We start from the raw sequence: 16,289 nt of genomic DNA on the forward strand, positions 1-16,289 counted from the left end.
GAATTTTGGTTGTAGCCTTATACAATGATTCTAAGGTATAAAAAACCTCTGTAGAAAAATATACATAAATAGATAGAAAATACACAAATACACCTTTTAAATGCCTTTGATTTTATATATCACTTATAAAACTACATTATTTGCCCTTTGTAAAGCCACAACAGTGTTGACTAACTAGTGCTAGATATTTTCTGCCCCCTAGTGGTTTGTTTAGTGACTGGTGTCTTGTCTGAGCAGTTTTCTCTAGTCCAAATTAAATTAGAATCAATTTGTCTTTCCTCAGTTTGTCTCTGAGATGATTTCTCATCAGCTGCATGGTGCGATGGCAGTAAATTAAATAAAACTGCTGCTGGAAAATGGAGAGGAATTGATGGGAGGCCTGTGTGAAGGTATTGAGGCTTAGGTTTGGACCAGGTCCAAGGCTTCCTGCAGTAGAGGTCTACCCTCTTCTTTAATTCACAGCAGCAGCAGCAGCAGCAGCAGCAGCTGACATTAACAGGCTGAGCTGCTCTGCAGTAACACTCTAATACAAACATGTCACCTCCATGTTGCCATTTGACAAAGCCGTTAGACCAAAGATTACTGCTGTGTTCTTGCCACCACACCTTCCACTTTCTCCGCAAAGGAGTTATTATGTCATTTATGATTTCATTGCATTAGTAATGCAGTGTGTCATCTTGCAGTGGCAGTCTGAGTGCATTATGGGAATGTGTAAGCTGAGTGTGGAGTTTGTGTGTTCATGTGTGAGGGGAAAACATAATGCTTGAGCTTGACAAGAGCGTAGAAATAATACAAAATGGAAGAAGAATTTGGTTCATGCCAAACAGTGCTCTGAAATGGTTCAGGTGACTGTTTAACTAGTGAGGGAGGACGTATACAGATCCTTTACTTGAGTAAAGGTACAGACACTACATAGTAAAAATACTCTGTTACACTGCATAAGTACATTAATTCACTAAGAAGAAGCTAGCAAATGTCTTTTGATACTTAGTTACATTAAATATCAGACTTTTAGACTTTTACTCAAGTACTGTTTATATGAATGACTTTAACTTTTACTTTATTTTAATTGGATATCTTCACTTTTAACCAAGCCTGACTTTTATACAACACTGAATATATATAAAAATATGTATATACATACATAAATATATACATAAATATATAAATTATGTCTACTTGTATTTTAAGTAGAAAATTACTTTTGATTTTTAAAGGTGCATTGTGTAGTTATGGCAAATACATTTTAGTCATAAGAGAAAGATCATCATTTACATATTTTTTTTCTTCCTAAACAAGCTAAACACTGTTATAGTGTTTTCATACACTATCTAATAATTTTCAGCCGCTGTATTGTGATGTCGTGATGGTGGATGTTGTCACCTGTCTTCACGTCGTGATTTACAGCAGGGCGCTGCTGTGTGGTGACGTCACTACGCTCTGCCCCGACCCCTGCCTGTGTGCGGCCAGTAGCGGAAGTTCCGTTACGTCGAGAATTGGGACAGCAATCGGTGAGTGTATGAATTTGTATCAGCTAGCGGGCCGCGGGATTAATTTTTATCACTTTATCCGGGTCCAAGATGATTCTTATTTCAGCCTTTGTGGTGCTTAGCGTGTCTCCTAAAAAACATCCCGTGTTAGAGGTCCGAGCTTGTATCGCGCCGTTAGCCGGAGGGAAGCGAAGAGAGACGCCGGCAGGAGACAATACAATTAACCGTTAATGTGTATGTGTGCGCGACGGGAGCTAGCGGCTCTACTACCGCCAGCCCGGGTCATTGTGTAGATGTATGTGCGGCCAGCTAAACCGGGATTAAACCCGAGTGCCTTGCTCTGCTGAATGCCATCACTACTGAGGATGAGGATGGGTCGTGTAACGGAGCTAAGCTCCAACCATTCATTGTCTCCTTCCTCTTCGACACCCCCACCTCCCGCTCGCTTCACCCAACGCACCGATGCTAATTCTTTATTTTACAGCCGTTTTAACGCCACTGTTTTCGGCTTGCTCTTTGCACTGCGGTGAGGTTCAACAGCAGCTAGCCGGAGTTATTAACAGAGAACAGCAGCGGGCGGTGATCGGGGGTAGCTGCTGGTGGATGGTGTGTGTGTGTGTGTGTGTGTGTGTGTATGGGAGGAGGAGGAGGAGGAGGGGTGCCTGTCACTCAATGCCGCATATTATCCTGTTGTTTGCCAGCCATCCGTGGCCACTGAGCAAAAGGCCGTCTGAATGCAGCAGCCTGGTGTTTGTGTGTGTGTTGAGCCGTTTGACGTCCACACAGACTGCAGTACGCTTCTGTTTTTTTTCTGTTAGAATTAAATGTAATTGGAGTCATGCAGGATGGAGACTCGTGATGTACTTTAAGTTGGCTGCAACGCTGGCTTTCTTTCTTTCTTTCTTTCTTTCTTTCTTTCTTTCTTTCTTTCTTTCACATAAAAGGAATCCTGATACATTTCTAATGACTCACATTCTCCAACATTTGGACTTTATCATCTGACAGCATTTGTGGAATGGCTGTTGTATCTTTGGTGGGGCTCTGTCACAATGAAATGAGAACGAGGAAATTCAGTATTCAGAATATTTGTATATACATATGTAGCTCAAAATACCAATCATGTTGCTTCAGTGGATTATAAAGAATGTACAGTGAGCAACATCCAGACAAAATGTAAGTGATTGGCCACAAATTGGGTAACTGGGTCGAAACATGAAACACACAGTGCTGAATTATATTAAACTCATTCTCTGTAGCAAATGCAACACCAAATGAAGAAAATGTCAGGCTATTTAATTATTCATTCAACAAGCATGTAGTTTTATACTTCCTGTACAAATGATCTGTTTTAAAGATGTGACTGTAACTAAGCTATGAGAGCTGTGATATAGCCTAATGGAAAAAATTGAGACAATTCAGCTCTCTTTGCAAAACCATCTTAGTCGAGCGTCATGTCTGATGATGAAATATACGTCGTGATCTGTTACGTGACTTGTTGAAGTTCAATTATGTCTCCATCTAATCAACCGCTATTCTAATTGCTTGAGGTGAGTGAGCGAGAGTCAACTTGAGGCCCTCGCCCAGTCGCAAAGTAGACATCGCCCCAGATGAAACCTCAAGGGGAAGGACAGACATGCAATAGATGTCACATGTACAGAACAGAACAACAAAATCACTATTTTATAAATTTCATTGTAAATGTCTAATACAAGTAAATTATATTAAATATATGTGAAGGGTGTGGATCCAGGATCCAAATGGCAAACCATGGGATAAGATTGTGACAACATGTCATCTTTGTTGTAAGCAGGTGTTACGTGAACAGGGCGTTGCATTTGCGGTCTCATCTCACATTGCATTCACCTGCACTGTCTGCTCAGCCAGACAAGACAAACAAGCTATATTTGGGCCAGACTATATTTTGATTTAAAATTTTGGCTACAACCAAAACCATCAATCTGGCAACTTTGTAAGGATGATTATTGGTGCGTTTACAAAATATTAACCCTGAGATGGTGACTTACAAATCATATTTTATATTGACAAACATCATGTGTAATTCCTGGCAATTCATTCAATTCAAACGTGATCAAAAATTTGTTTGGCTTAGGCCATTGACTACTGCACAGTTGTTTTCCCAAATAAAGTCCCATGGGGCATACTTGCAGGGGCGGGACTTCACCTCTATTTAACACCAGACTGCTACCAAAATTGATATGAATGCCAAACACACCAAGCTGAGCCACTCTGCCCAGCCATGGTAAATTCAGTTTGGACCACAAAAATCCCAAACCAACGCCCAAAAGGAGGATTTAAACTAAACTTTTCCACTGATTGCACTGGTGCGCCTAACTTTTCCAAACACATAAGTTAGGCACACCCAAAAATTTTCATTTAATTTCTTAGCACATTATGTAAATTACTGTAAACAGGAATAAATGTGCAAATACATGTTTTTATTCATTTAAATCACCGCACCCACAAGAAGAAATGGCCATAACCTCAACTTTAAAAATATAAACTTCTTTGTTTTAGGTGCACCACTGTGAGTAATGAAAATGTTTTTTTGGGACCATGTGTAAGCACATCTAGGAGCTCTGCATAATATCTCTAATCACAGCCTTTGACATCAAGCGAACACTTAGTATATTTAAATGATAAAAATCTTATCAGTATCTGTGGTATCTTCCCATAGGTTTTTAACACATCCCTGGTTGTAAATGTATACTTGGTGCATTACCGTCCCCAGCTTAAATATTCATCATTACCGGCAAAGGGTAATGGAGAATAAATTAATAATCAGGATGCTGCTGCATCCTTTCAGTTGTTTAAGGAGTGAACGGCCAGGAGATGGATGCACTCATAGATTAAATTAAATGTGTTTATTGGAACAACTCCTGTTTTCAGTTGTTTTTGGACAAGATGCTCATACACAGCGTGACACTATTTTTAACCACTGGCCTCCTCCAGAAGAGAGTGAGCCGTTGTTTCTCAGAGCATGCTCTGAAAACCCACATGGTGCTGTATGCTGGCAGTCCATGTTACGGGTCAGTGTTAATCTGCTGAATAATAACAGGTGGAAAGAACGGCTATGAAAGTGATTAATCGTCTCTTTCCATATGCTACCTATTTTAGGGTTTGTCCTACTTGTTCAAACGGATTGTCCAATGTTTTTCCACTCCTCTCTATCTTTTCTTATCGTCTCTTTCTTTCTTTCACTCCTCTCCTTGTGCAGTCTGCTTTTAGTCATTATCTGTTATTCTGTTCCCAGTTGAGCCAGAGAGCAGCTGAATTACAGTACATATCTTATGAAAAGTATTTTTACACTGAATTGTAATTTGGTGACAGTGAATGAACATCTTGTGAATGTGCAGATTCGTACTGAGGGGTAGGTGAAAATATTCAGCAGTGTACTCCCATATTTTACATCAAGGAAAAGTTCACCAAAGAATTCAAATCACTTTTAAATCTTTTATCACTAAAACGTGTGACAAAACCGCATTTTAATGAAGTACTGTAGTGCTGCAGAGAAGTCCTGGCCTACAATCTGTGTTCTGCAAATGTCAGAGTACAGGTTTGTTTGGTCCAGATTGCAACAAATGTCACATCAGGATTTTAATCGTTTTCACCAAAAATGATCATTCTCGGTGCTCCCGAATCATATTGCTATCTTTATCAGGGTTGCAACACTGTCAGATTTCCAAGGTACAATAACCATCTCCAAAAATTATCAAGGTGTCACAGTAAACAATATTACACAATTGGTATTATTATTATGATTATTATTATCAGGTACAGTGACTTTCAAAAGAAATTAAGTAAAAGTTCTGTACTGCTAGTTATAAGGGTCGGGTCCAGGGCTCTGGGACTGTTTTGGTTGCACATGTACCCAAAAATTTGTGAGGTGCAATTCACAATTTTTAGTGGTTGTGAAATCTTGTCAAAGAGAAAATGGAACCCACAATAAATATTTTAAGTTAGCACAATTTCATGTTGTGTGTGCTTATATTATATAATTATATCAATTATATATCAATTATACCTGTTTACAGTAATTTACACAATATATTAAGAAAGTATATTAAAATGTATTATTGGGTGCAGCTAAATTATATGCTGGTTCACCAAAATGAAAAGGTTAGGCGCACCAGTGCAACCAGTGTAAAAAGTTATTCAGCAGCTCTGGTAAGGTTCGTACAACGGCTCACAATATAAATCTGAGGGGTGGGGAGATGATCAGTGGAAGTAACATCAATACAGAAATGTGTTCGTATATATCAATCCTCAAATAGGTCTTTCAAGTTAAACAGTGAGAGGAGTTTAGAGGGAAAATCACGCACACAGTTTTTTTAAAATGGGAAATCCAAATCTTTAATGTAGATATTATTAGTTGTTCCATAAATTTAGTGGAGTAATGAAACAACGCTTCCCCATTTATAAAGTGAAGTAGAGGCATTTCATTGTCTCTGTACTGTTACTGGGCACAATGACAATAGAGTTGAATCTAATCTAATCTAATAAGGTAGCATAAAAATGGAAAGTGAAATGCAATGACTTTAAATCAGTTCTGGAGTAAAGGTGCCTGGTGTCTGAAAACACCTACACATGTGGAAAATTTCCTTCATTTTAGAACTTTGTACAGCACTGAAAGAGACCATTTCCTGGTGCTTAACCCTGCCAAGTTATTATTCAACTATTCCTCTTTTATCAGAGGTCAGGATGCAGGACAAAAACAACCTTCTTTTGTCCAATTTGGCCACTTCAATCGCACATTTTCCCTCCACTTCCATGTATTTTAGCTGTGAATGTGACCTTCAGAAGATAAACAGAGCACACACATAAAGCTGAGCAGCATTAAGCTGCACAGCAGTGGAATTTTTACACCCGTAGTTGAGTATAATCCAACACAAGGTTTACACATTAACCTTTGTGTGTCAGACACTTCCCCATCTCCTCATCCCCTATTTACCTATGGGACAGCATGCCGTCTGACCCACCTTGTCTCGTCCTGTCCAATCATCAGAAAGTGAAAGGGCATGGAGGAGGAAAGGCTTTTACTGCTCGACTTTACTGTAACACCACAACCTGATCTCATGCTCGTTATCGATGGCTGACTCACGGTGCAGAAGGACGGATGTCTGCGGCCGGTTCACAAAGTACCGCGCTTGGAGGGAGGGAGTGCGTTTCATTTAGTTAATGAGTCGTCACTTGCTGACTACAGAAACCTGCCCGACTCACACAAACACATACCTCATGACTGCTGTTTGAGGTTCAGCAGCAGCAGGTTCATTATGTGTTTGTGTGTATTAGTGGTATGTTGAGCTTTGTTGTCTGCAGACTGAATGGCAGCGCTGATAACCAGACACAAAGTTGTAACTGAGTGAGTGCGAGCTGTTCATTGTCACTGCTGATGTAGATGACAGATTACACTATACACCACACTACACAATACACCGTATCTGCAGGTTTCCTGTTTTCAAAAGGCTCGGAATACATCCTGGTGATTAAAACATTTGATTATTGGCTTTGTAGACAGGTATTGAGGAAAAAAACTTACATTTCTAATCTAAGCAAAACAACATAAAAGACCTATTATGTTCTAAAGACCTAAAGATCTTAAAAGTTAAAAAGGTCAAAGTCCACACCAACAGAAGCTCCTCTCTCCCACAGAAAATGTGGCTCATAAAACGCCTCGTCAGAAGTCCCGCTTTAAATTCCGTGACTTTATGAACAACACCATGTCACACATTTGCATGATTTATGTCTAGCACCTAGCTTGGCATGTAAGAATTAATTTAGCGCAGCTGCTCTGTTGTTGTTGGCGTTGCTGGGTCAGGCGTACTATCGGTATAGTACCTGTTGAACCCTACATAACTCCGGTAACTGTCCCTGAATGCCAGATCTGCTTTGCGTTTCCACTGTGGACGGTACCCTAAAATGTGGGCGGGGTTGTTACTGGGGTAACCGCTTTCACTTTTCCGGCATTCAGAAAACCTTTTTGTCCTCTCCCACGCTCTGCCGTTCTTCTCTGTTTTGCTCAACAACACAATCTCTACACCCAGCTTACATGTGTGGTTGTTGTAAATAAGCTTTGCTTGGGGAAAATCAGATCCTTCTAATGAAGGTGTTGGGAAATGTCTGAAATGTTAATAAAGCTGGTTGTTTGGTCTCAGTGTTCATGTTAACCTCTGCTGTTTCTGTCTCTCCTGTCTCCAGCACCTCCTACAGTGTATGTGTGGCAACAACATGTCTTTGCCGCTGCTCAAGGAGGCTGCGACGGTGTCCGGGTCGGAGAAGGAGACCGCGGCGGTGAGTGAAAACATATCATAGTCTAGTGTTATTTTTCCTTAGGTTTGTGGAAACCTTGCGGACAACCTTGTTGAAAGGTCTTTAAAAAACAATAAACAGCAACCTCTTCCTTTAGAAGATTGTGATCTCTACCCACCAACACATTGTGTTTGTAACAAGAAGCCGCACCTGTTGCTGCCCCTGTAGCAGGAGGTGTAACAAGTGCAGTACAGATACATTGTGTAGATGCTCAGCCAGATCTGAGTGTAGAAATTAAGCAAGCTGTTTTCAGGTACAGTGCACCAGGATCAAAGCTCGAACCTCGTCTTGAACTCTACATGGAGTGTTTTGATCTCTGCCGAGACAGCTGAGTCACTGATTTCCAGCCAACACGTGGTGAACTGCCAGCTTTCTAAGTTGTTGTTATTCCCTTTCATGGCGTCTCTGCGGGGAGTCGGGTGTAGAAACTGGCAGAAGGAGCTTATCTTGGCAAGAATGGGAAATTGGCACCTGTCTTTTTTTCTGTTTCGGAAAAGTACGAACACTAACCAGTAGTACATCGCGTTCTACAAAACAATTTCAATGTGATAAATCATGAATTTTAAAGAGAGAGAGTTTTGTTATTTTATGTGTTTCATCAGTGCACGATGGAACTGAACATACTGCATTCTTCACAGTTATCCAAGGTGTTCAATCACTAATAGAAACATGTATCTGAGTGCTAGTGCTTCCTTTGTTTCTTTGGTCATAGTGTGAATATTTAAGAGATTTTGAAAAAAGAGAGTCCTCACCACTGTTTTGTTTCTTTTGTGCTGCAGGTGATCTTCCTTCATGGGTTGGGAGACACAGGGTGAGTTATGTTCTAACCTCATAGCAGAATCTGATGTGACTCTAGTTGTTTATTGTTACAGACGCTCTCCTCCCAGCCCTCCCCACACAACACTCGTCAAATGTCTTTTGTTTCGATAAAGACCCCTATTGGCAGAAATTAAATATTCTGTATTTACTTATTATTGAATGCTAATGTCAATACATTTTACAATTATTTTGGTTTCGGTCACAGATGTCTCAGGTGGTGTGAGGTTGTGTATTGGAACTCATGGCTTCAATCTCAATCTCTGAAATCTTTTCTCCAGCCCTGATTAAATAAAAACATTTCTTTGTGGTTTTTAATATCAGATAGCTGTTCAAACTGCCAGAGATTCATGAAGTACCTGGTGATGTATAAATGTGGTAATTGATGCCGACATTCATGTACTTAAATTTAATAAGACACCACTGGGAACACGATGGGTGACTAATTTAAAAAGCTCTCGAATATGCACTCGATGTCGAGTGTTAAATCATACATTTCATACAGTCTTACATTTGGTAATTTCACTGAAACTTGATTAGAAACAGAACACACACATGAAGTTTCTTTCTCTCTGTTTTCTGTCAGACAAGGATGGGCCGACACTATGACGGAGTTTCAGCTGCCTCACGTCAAGTACATCTTCCCCCACGCGTAAGTCTTTTTTTACTCAATCCGTCAATTATATTTTACTCCACTGAGACTGTGGAAAAAGAACATCTTTATACATCTATTAAGTGTACCATCAACCTGTAAAATATATATACATATATATTTCAACCTTCAGAATCCAAAAGTAGCCTCAAACCGCTGCTTTAGCTTATATGTAATATTATAATAGTATCATATATCTTGTGTCAACAACATTGGGTGATCTCCTGCACTGACTGAATGTCATTTCTCCCCTGCAGACCCAGAATTCCTGTCACTCTTAACCTGAAGTCGGTGATGCCCGCGTGGTGAGTTGGCGTGATGAAAGCGACAGCATTGTTGCACAACACTGGGTGCTATTGTTTCCCTGGGAACCACAAAAGGCTCCCATATTGACATTGACAATACAGCGTTTGTGTCTATTGATTTCCTTACACGCTCGCCTCTGCATGTGTGTAGGTTTGACCTCATGGGTCTCACCCCCGATAGCCCAGAAGATGAATCTGGAATCAAGAAGGCAGCAGATAACAGTGAGTTCAATGTTCTACAGCTCATCCATTAGGAAATCATGTCATCTTTGAAAGATGAGACTGCTTTTATTCTATACTAGTGCAGTGTCCTTGGAAACGGCCTCTGGTATTTCCTTTCCTTTCTCGATATCATCAATCTGTGGAGCCAGAGAGCCGTTTAAAATGTTCCCGGCCACAAGTTTGTTTCCTTTTTAAACTTTATTAGCAACAGCGTGATATTATAATATGCCATCAGTTGAAGATCATTTTCGAGGTGTTCCAAAAAAGTGAACCTCACACCTAAATTATTAATAATAATGATCATTATTGTTATTTCTTCTTCTTTGTTAAATGACATTTAATTCACTGTTAGCCCAAAAACACACTGCACACATGAAAATGTACAGTATTTTTATGGATTGAAAATGTAGAAGATTTTCATCCAGGTGTTACAGTGAATGAATGAAATCTTTACAACCATCACTACTATTGATAAAAAGAATAATTGTTGACACTAGTCAGGTACCAAGAGTAGTAGTTGTGTCCCAGGGTGAGGACATTGGGGCTGCACAATATTTTCTTTCAACATCGCAATGAGCAGTAATCACATAGGAGGAAGTGCAATGTCAAGTAAGGCATTCTCGATCATTTGTGTTGCGACACAGTAAAGGCATTTCGGCAGCCTGCGAGGCTAAAAACAAGGCTCACTTCGGCTGTTGCAGGCCATATTTCAGCTGGTGTCATCCATCCAAAAAAGGTATAGTGCAGAATAACTTCATACCAGATGTATTATGATCCACTAAAGTTAGATATGATTCGAGTCAAGATAAATAAAGCCCTCGTTTTTGTCTGGTTAGGGCAGGGAGGGTAATTAAGTGACATTAAAGTGAGTCTATTTTACCAACATCGGCACAATGTCAGCGTGAAATTGTCTGTGTGTTTTTTTTAATGTCCCATGTATATTCCCAAAAAAAAAACCATTGAATTGTCAGTATTTTCCAATATCATACAGCCCTAGTTGACATACTTAATTGAAAGTGGCTAGCTAACGTTATAGGGTTTGCACAGGGTTATCAAAAGATTGACATTTATACTCTAGTTACTGTTAACTAACAGCAGAACCCCGAATTCTGGGGCTAGCAACACAGAAAAATGTTTTCCATTTTAATAAAAAGGTCAGGAAACAGCAGGCACAGTGAAAGGGGTTGGTTACCTCGCTGAGAGGTTGGAATCGCTCTGCCAGTCGCCTGCAGAGAGAATAGTGTTGTAGTGTGAATCAAAACAGTTTGACTGTTCTACCCTGTTTTTGTCACACAGCTCCAAGCTTTGAAAATGTTTCACAAATGATTATTGTACACTTACGAAGTGCTTTACAGTGGAAAGTAAAGAGAGCATAGGCTTACAAAAGAGAGAGGACAATTTGTAAAGAAATAAAAAGGGGACAAATCAGAAAAAAAAGCAACAGAACAACTCGCTTTTCATTTGAACAAGTAATGAACGCGGAGGAGGGATTATCTGTGAAAATGTGCGCCGATATACCCATATTAACCATATTAACTAATTCCAGTCAGCACACCTGAAACTCTCAGAAATGTTTTCACAGATCTGTGGCTCCTCCCAGTGGTCAGAAAGCACAATATCTCCTTTAAGTAAAGAGAAGAAATGTGAAACCAATAAGCCCAGTTAACAAATGCCATCCGCCCCCTTATCACCACTCACTGCTGACTCAATAACATCTAAAGGGTTGTTTGTTTTTTGCTTTTTTTTTTGCCTTTCCTCAACACATATTTGTTCTTGCTTCCGTCTAGTCAAGGCTATAATCGAACATGAGGCCAAAAATGGGATCCCCCCAAACCGTATAATGCTTGGTGGCTTCTCTCAGGTAGGACTTCAATATCTTAGCATTGTGTTATATTCAGTAGAGTAACATTTCTAACACAGATGTAAATGATTGCATGTAATAACCTTCTATGTCTTTGTCTGCGACCTCCATTCGTCCTTAGGGTGGGGCATTGTCCTTATATACCGCCTTGACCTGCCAGCATCAGTTGGGTGGTGTTGTGGCTCTCAGTTGCTGGCTACCACTTCACAAGTCTTTCCCATCGGTACAGTCACAGTGACATGCTTGTTCTGCACCACTATTTCCACACTGCAGAATTAAACTTTGTCCAAACCACTCACTGTGGACATGGTCTGAGTCTGCGTCCTGTCTGTCCTGCAGGCTTCGAGCGGCAACAGGAACCTCCCAATCCTGCAGTGCCACGGCGAGATGGACACCATGATCCCAGTGCAGTTCGGTGCAATGACGGCGGAAATGCTCAAATCCCTAGTCGACCCTAAGATGATCACCTTCAAAACCTACCCAGGGCTCTCTCACAGCTCCTCTCATCAGGTACTGTACCATCATGGGTTGTTTGTTTGTATGTGAGAATATAAGGTATGTATTAAGGAACAGATGTCATTTTCTGTTCTTATAAAATTAGAGATGTGCTTATTGCATTGATTTTCTTGGATGATTTATATTTTCATTTTTTTAAAAGTCTGATCTGGCGATTGTGATTTTCATTATTCAAAGAACTGTAATTAACAGAATACCCAGACATGTTTTAACTCTTTTAAATGGAAGTTCAATTATATGTTTGTAATACAACCCTAATTCTTAAACAATCAATAAAAATAACATGTTGTCAGCTATTTTAATGGCCTGTTAGTGTAATGTCTACGTGAATATTAGCTCCCTTCTACAAGTTACATTTAGACAGTGTAAACGTGTATATCCTGAGCTCTTATTGTGAAAAGGTAAAGACGTAACGCACTGCAATTGACATCGTTGCATTTGACTTATTTTAACTTTTATTTTCATCATCTGTTCTGCTCTCTTACAGGAGATGGAGGCTGTAAAGGAATTTATCGAGAAGCATTTGCCCCGAATCTGACCTCACCCCATCCCCACTGTGATCCCCTGAGACACTGACCTCTCAACCCCGGTCTGCCATTCTCCCACAGGAAACAGCCATGAGCACCCTCTCTACCACACACGTCAACAAAACAACAAACACATTCATGAAAACACACACATCTGATAATTATGATTTGATCCATGATGCTAAACTGAACCTCTCCATGCAGTCTCACACTCGCACTGAAATCAGATTTGTCAAAACACACTGATTTGATGATAACATTACCAAGTGCTCACGCTCACAAGTCCTAGCCTTTTCGGAGGGAGAAACACTGATTCACACGATACATTCCCTTTGGTTTTATTTGAACAACCTCTGTCTGACGCCTCCACGCGTCCTCAGTTGTTCTCCACTGTTACCTCATTTTGCTTTGACCTTTTTTTCATTCATCACATCCTTCGACGCTTCTACTGCCATGCCTTTCTCGCTTGCACTGCTGTGACATTTAGCGGAAATCCAACAATAACTTTGAGTCGAATTAGCAGGTCAACACCAGCCTGATACTGTCAGTGATCATCATACTTTTGCTTCGCATTCATATTCTTTCTTATGGGGAACGGGACGAGAATCGTTGATTGACATGCAAAATTTGAGCCAAGTCGGACCGATTTCTCGTTTAGATTGTTTATAATCTCGCTTTGTTAGTGCACATTGAATTGATGCAAGCAGCAGAGTGCAAAGACAAAATGTTAGAGAAACTGCTGTATAATTTACATCATTATGGACTGCTGTTATTGGCCTGCTCGCCATCAATCCATCAATCAATCAGTCAATCTTTATTCGCATAGTGCAAATTCACAATAAAAGATATTACATGACACTTTCCAGTTGGAGCAGGTCTAGACCATACTCTTGAATTCCTTTAGAGAGACACATCATTTCCCCCATGAGCACGCGCTTGGTGACGGGGGCGAGAGAAAACTGCCTTTTAACAGGCAGAAACCTCGAGCAGAACCAGACTCATGCTATCTCTTGCAGCTTTCGCGCCAAACCACACGGGTAAATAGCCCATGTGAAATTTGGTCTGACTGCGGCTTTGATCCTGACTCATCTGGTTTCCCACCAACCCATCCATCCCTCATTCTCCCACTCCATGACAGTGCACCTCTGCAGCCTGCCCGGGTCTTGCATCTGTAATCTACATCATTTAATTATGGACGCCCCTTTTCTTTCCTTTTTCTTTTTTTTTTTAATCAAAGCACCAACATCCATGGGGGCCTCACATTTCCTTTCTTTTTTTTTTTAAATGAGTGTGATAAAATATCATGAATTCTATGAAGGAAAACCAATTGAAATAAAAGAAACCTAATCAATCGATGCTCTTGCCACCCTGTGCTGTTTATTTCAAAACTTCCACACCTGCATGCAAGCAATCTCTTTCTGCTTTATGTAAACTTACCTCAGTTGATTCCTTTTTTAAAATAAGATTTTAGGCTTAAAGGGGAATGACTGACCAGTATGACTTGCATGACGGTTGCAGGCCCGCACAGACTGCACAGTCGTTTCACTGTTTCACTGTTCCTCCCACCGACTTTTCCTCTTATAAACATTTCAAGTTTTCCTGTTTCAGCATCCGTTACCCATGAACAGCCTCCTCTCCATTACTCCCAGTTGATTATTTAATTTAAACTCTAAAAACTGCAACTGCTTCCTCTTAATCTTCTTCCACGACACAAAAATTTGCCATTTATTCCCACGAAAATGTAAGAAAATGTTCACTTTCCAGCTCCCTCCTTTGGCAACTTACTGTAACCCACTAATAGAACATACAAGGTCAGATTCAAAGTTAAACCTAACTATGTTATAGTTCTCTTCTTAACAAAAAAAAGGGTGAAGGGTGATTTTACAAATTAATCTCGAACAACTTGTAGTCCTTGGACATAAAGAGTGTAACCCTGAGGAGTCGTGTGTGTGCTTAATATATATATATATATATATATCAGGTGTTCTGCATTTTCCTTTGTGAATGATATTTGTTGACCTCCTCATGATTACCTGTTCTATGTTGCTGTTTTTAAACCTGAAAAGGAGGAAAGACATCCGTTTTGATTGTTGTTCACTAATCAATGAATGTCTCTCCATTTTTATTCTCCCACTGTCGCCACTCTTTCTTCAGTGTCTTTCTTCTCCTTTTTTAAAACACACCTCCTGTGTCGAGGACGTGGAAGCGTCCAGTGTGTTTCTCCTGGGTTGTATGTGTCATTAAAATTTCTACGTGTTTTTTGTTTATTGGAATTATGTTTTGTTGTGTTTTGTCACTGTTGTCATTTCATCCTTTTTTGTCTGTTTATAATAATGAGCATTAAGAAAACCTGTTGAGGGGGAGACGGGTGGTCTCTCCACTTTTTTTGTTTCCAAAACACCTGTATGCGGAATAAATGACCCAAAAAAAGTCCATCTGGATTGAGAGTCTTTCATTGTCCATAGCAAGATGTATTGTATATCAGAAGATGGGTTAACTTGGGAAGAGATAGAAGACTGAAAATTGAAAATTCAAACAAGTTTATAAAATCTCTAATATTTAACACAGTTTCCTCTTATCGATGAAGTGTAACCAGTTCTTTAATTATTAATGTCCATCCTTGCAACTGAGCTCATTGTTTTCTAAATCACAAAAAATGTCTTCAGTCAAATCAAGTCAAGTCCTAAATTTTGTTCTAATCTAGTTACAGTAACACTTTCACTATATCAACACCAAAAGACCAACAATGAAAATATTGTGTGATACATTTGTGTGAATACCTTCAAGTATATCTGTTTAGTTTCAGTATTTTTAAATTTGTCAAGTCTAAAATCATCAAATTTGTGAATACAGACTATGGCAGGAGGTCAAAGATTCCCTACGCTTTAGTTACTTTATTTTATATATTTTATTTTTTTTCAGGCCTATGCAATCAGTTTGCATATTTCGGCAACTACAACAATCAAAAATGTTTGAGATAAGTACATACGTATAGAATAGGTCTGCTGGTATGCAAACAAATAATAATAATAATCAAATACGGGTTCACCTGGATGAATTACTGCTGCAGAATGGGCCATAATCAACAAAAGGGCCTCTCCGCCAAAAATATTCAAAATACACAAGACTAGAACCGACAAAAAATCCAATATTTTTCAAAGATGTTTGAATACAAGGACTAAAATTGTAATTAAAGGAGAACGCTGGCCATTTTTAACCCATATCCCTGTTGATCGAGGTTACCGAGTGCTGTCATTAGGGAAAAATAAACAGAACATTTGGCACAATATTTACAGAGTATCAGAACGGCAGCTAAAGTGAACTATGGGGGCAGACATAACGGAAAGTGAAACTTACTGATGTCTGCCCCCATAGGTTCACATCAGCTGCTGTCCTGATATCTGGTCAATATTGTGCAAAAAATTCACGGTATTTTTCCTACTGACAGCACTCGGTAACTTCGATCAACAGGGATATGAGTTAAAAAACGGCCGACGTTCTCCTTTAACATTACATTAGAATCAGCTAAGTTTTCTGGTGCTATTTAAGGTTTTTTTCTTTTACATCAGTTGA

The 16,289-nt window shown here is 39.7% G+C and overlaps 1 protein-coding gene across 1 annotated transcript; it reads left to right on the forward strand.

Annotated features, from left to right (window-relative positions):
* The first annotated feature begins 1,383 nt into the window (after positions 1-1,383).
* lypla2 (lysophospholipase 2) lies at positions 1,384-15,149 on the forward strand. The gene is made up of 10 exons (XM_030412359.1): positions 1,384-1,511; positions 7,707-7,799; positions 8,597-8,628; positions 9,220-9,285; positions 9,543-9,590; positions 9,742-9,812; positions 11,600-11,673; positions 11,795-11,896; positions 12,013-12,183; positions 12,677-15,149. The coding sequence occupies exons 2-10, from the start codon at positions 7,722-7,724 to the stop codon at positions 12,725-12,727; spliced, it is 693 nt and encodes a 230-aa protein (XP_030268219.1). The 5' UTR covers positions 1,384-1,511; positions 7,707-7,721; the 3' UTR covers positions 12,728-15,149.
* The last annotated feature ends 1,140 nt before the right edge of the window (positions 15,150-16,289 follow it).

This window comes from Sparus aurata, chromosome 3 (assembly GCF_900880675.1).
Source record: "Sparus aurata chromosome 3, fSpaAur1.1, whole genome shotgun sequence".
In the NCBI taxonomy this organism is placed as follows: Eukaryota; Metazoa; Chordata; class Actinopteri; order Spariformes; family Sparidae; genus Sparus; species Sparus aurata.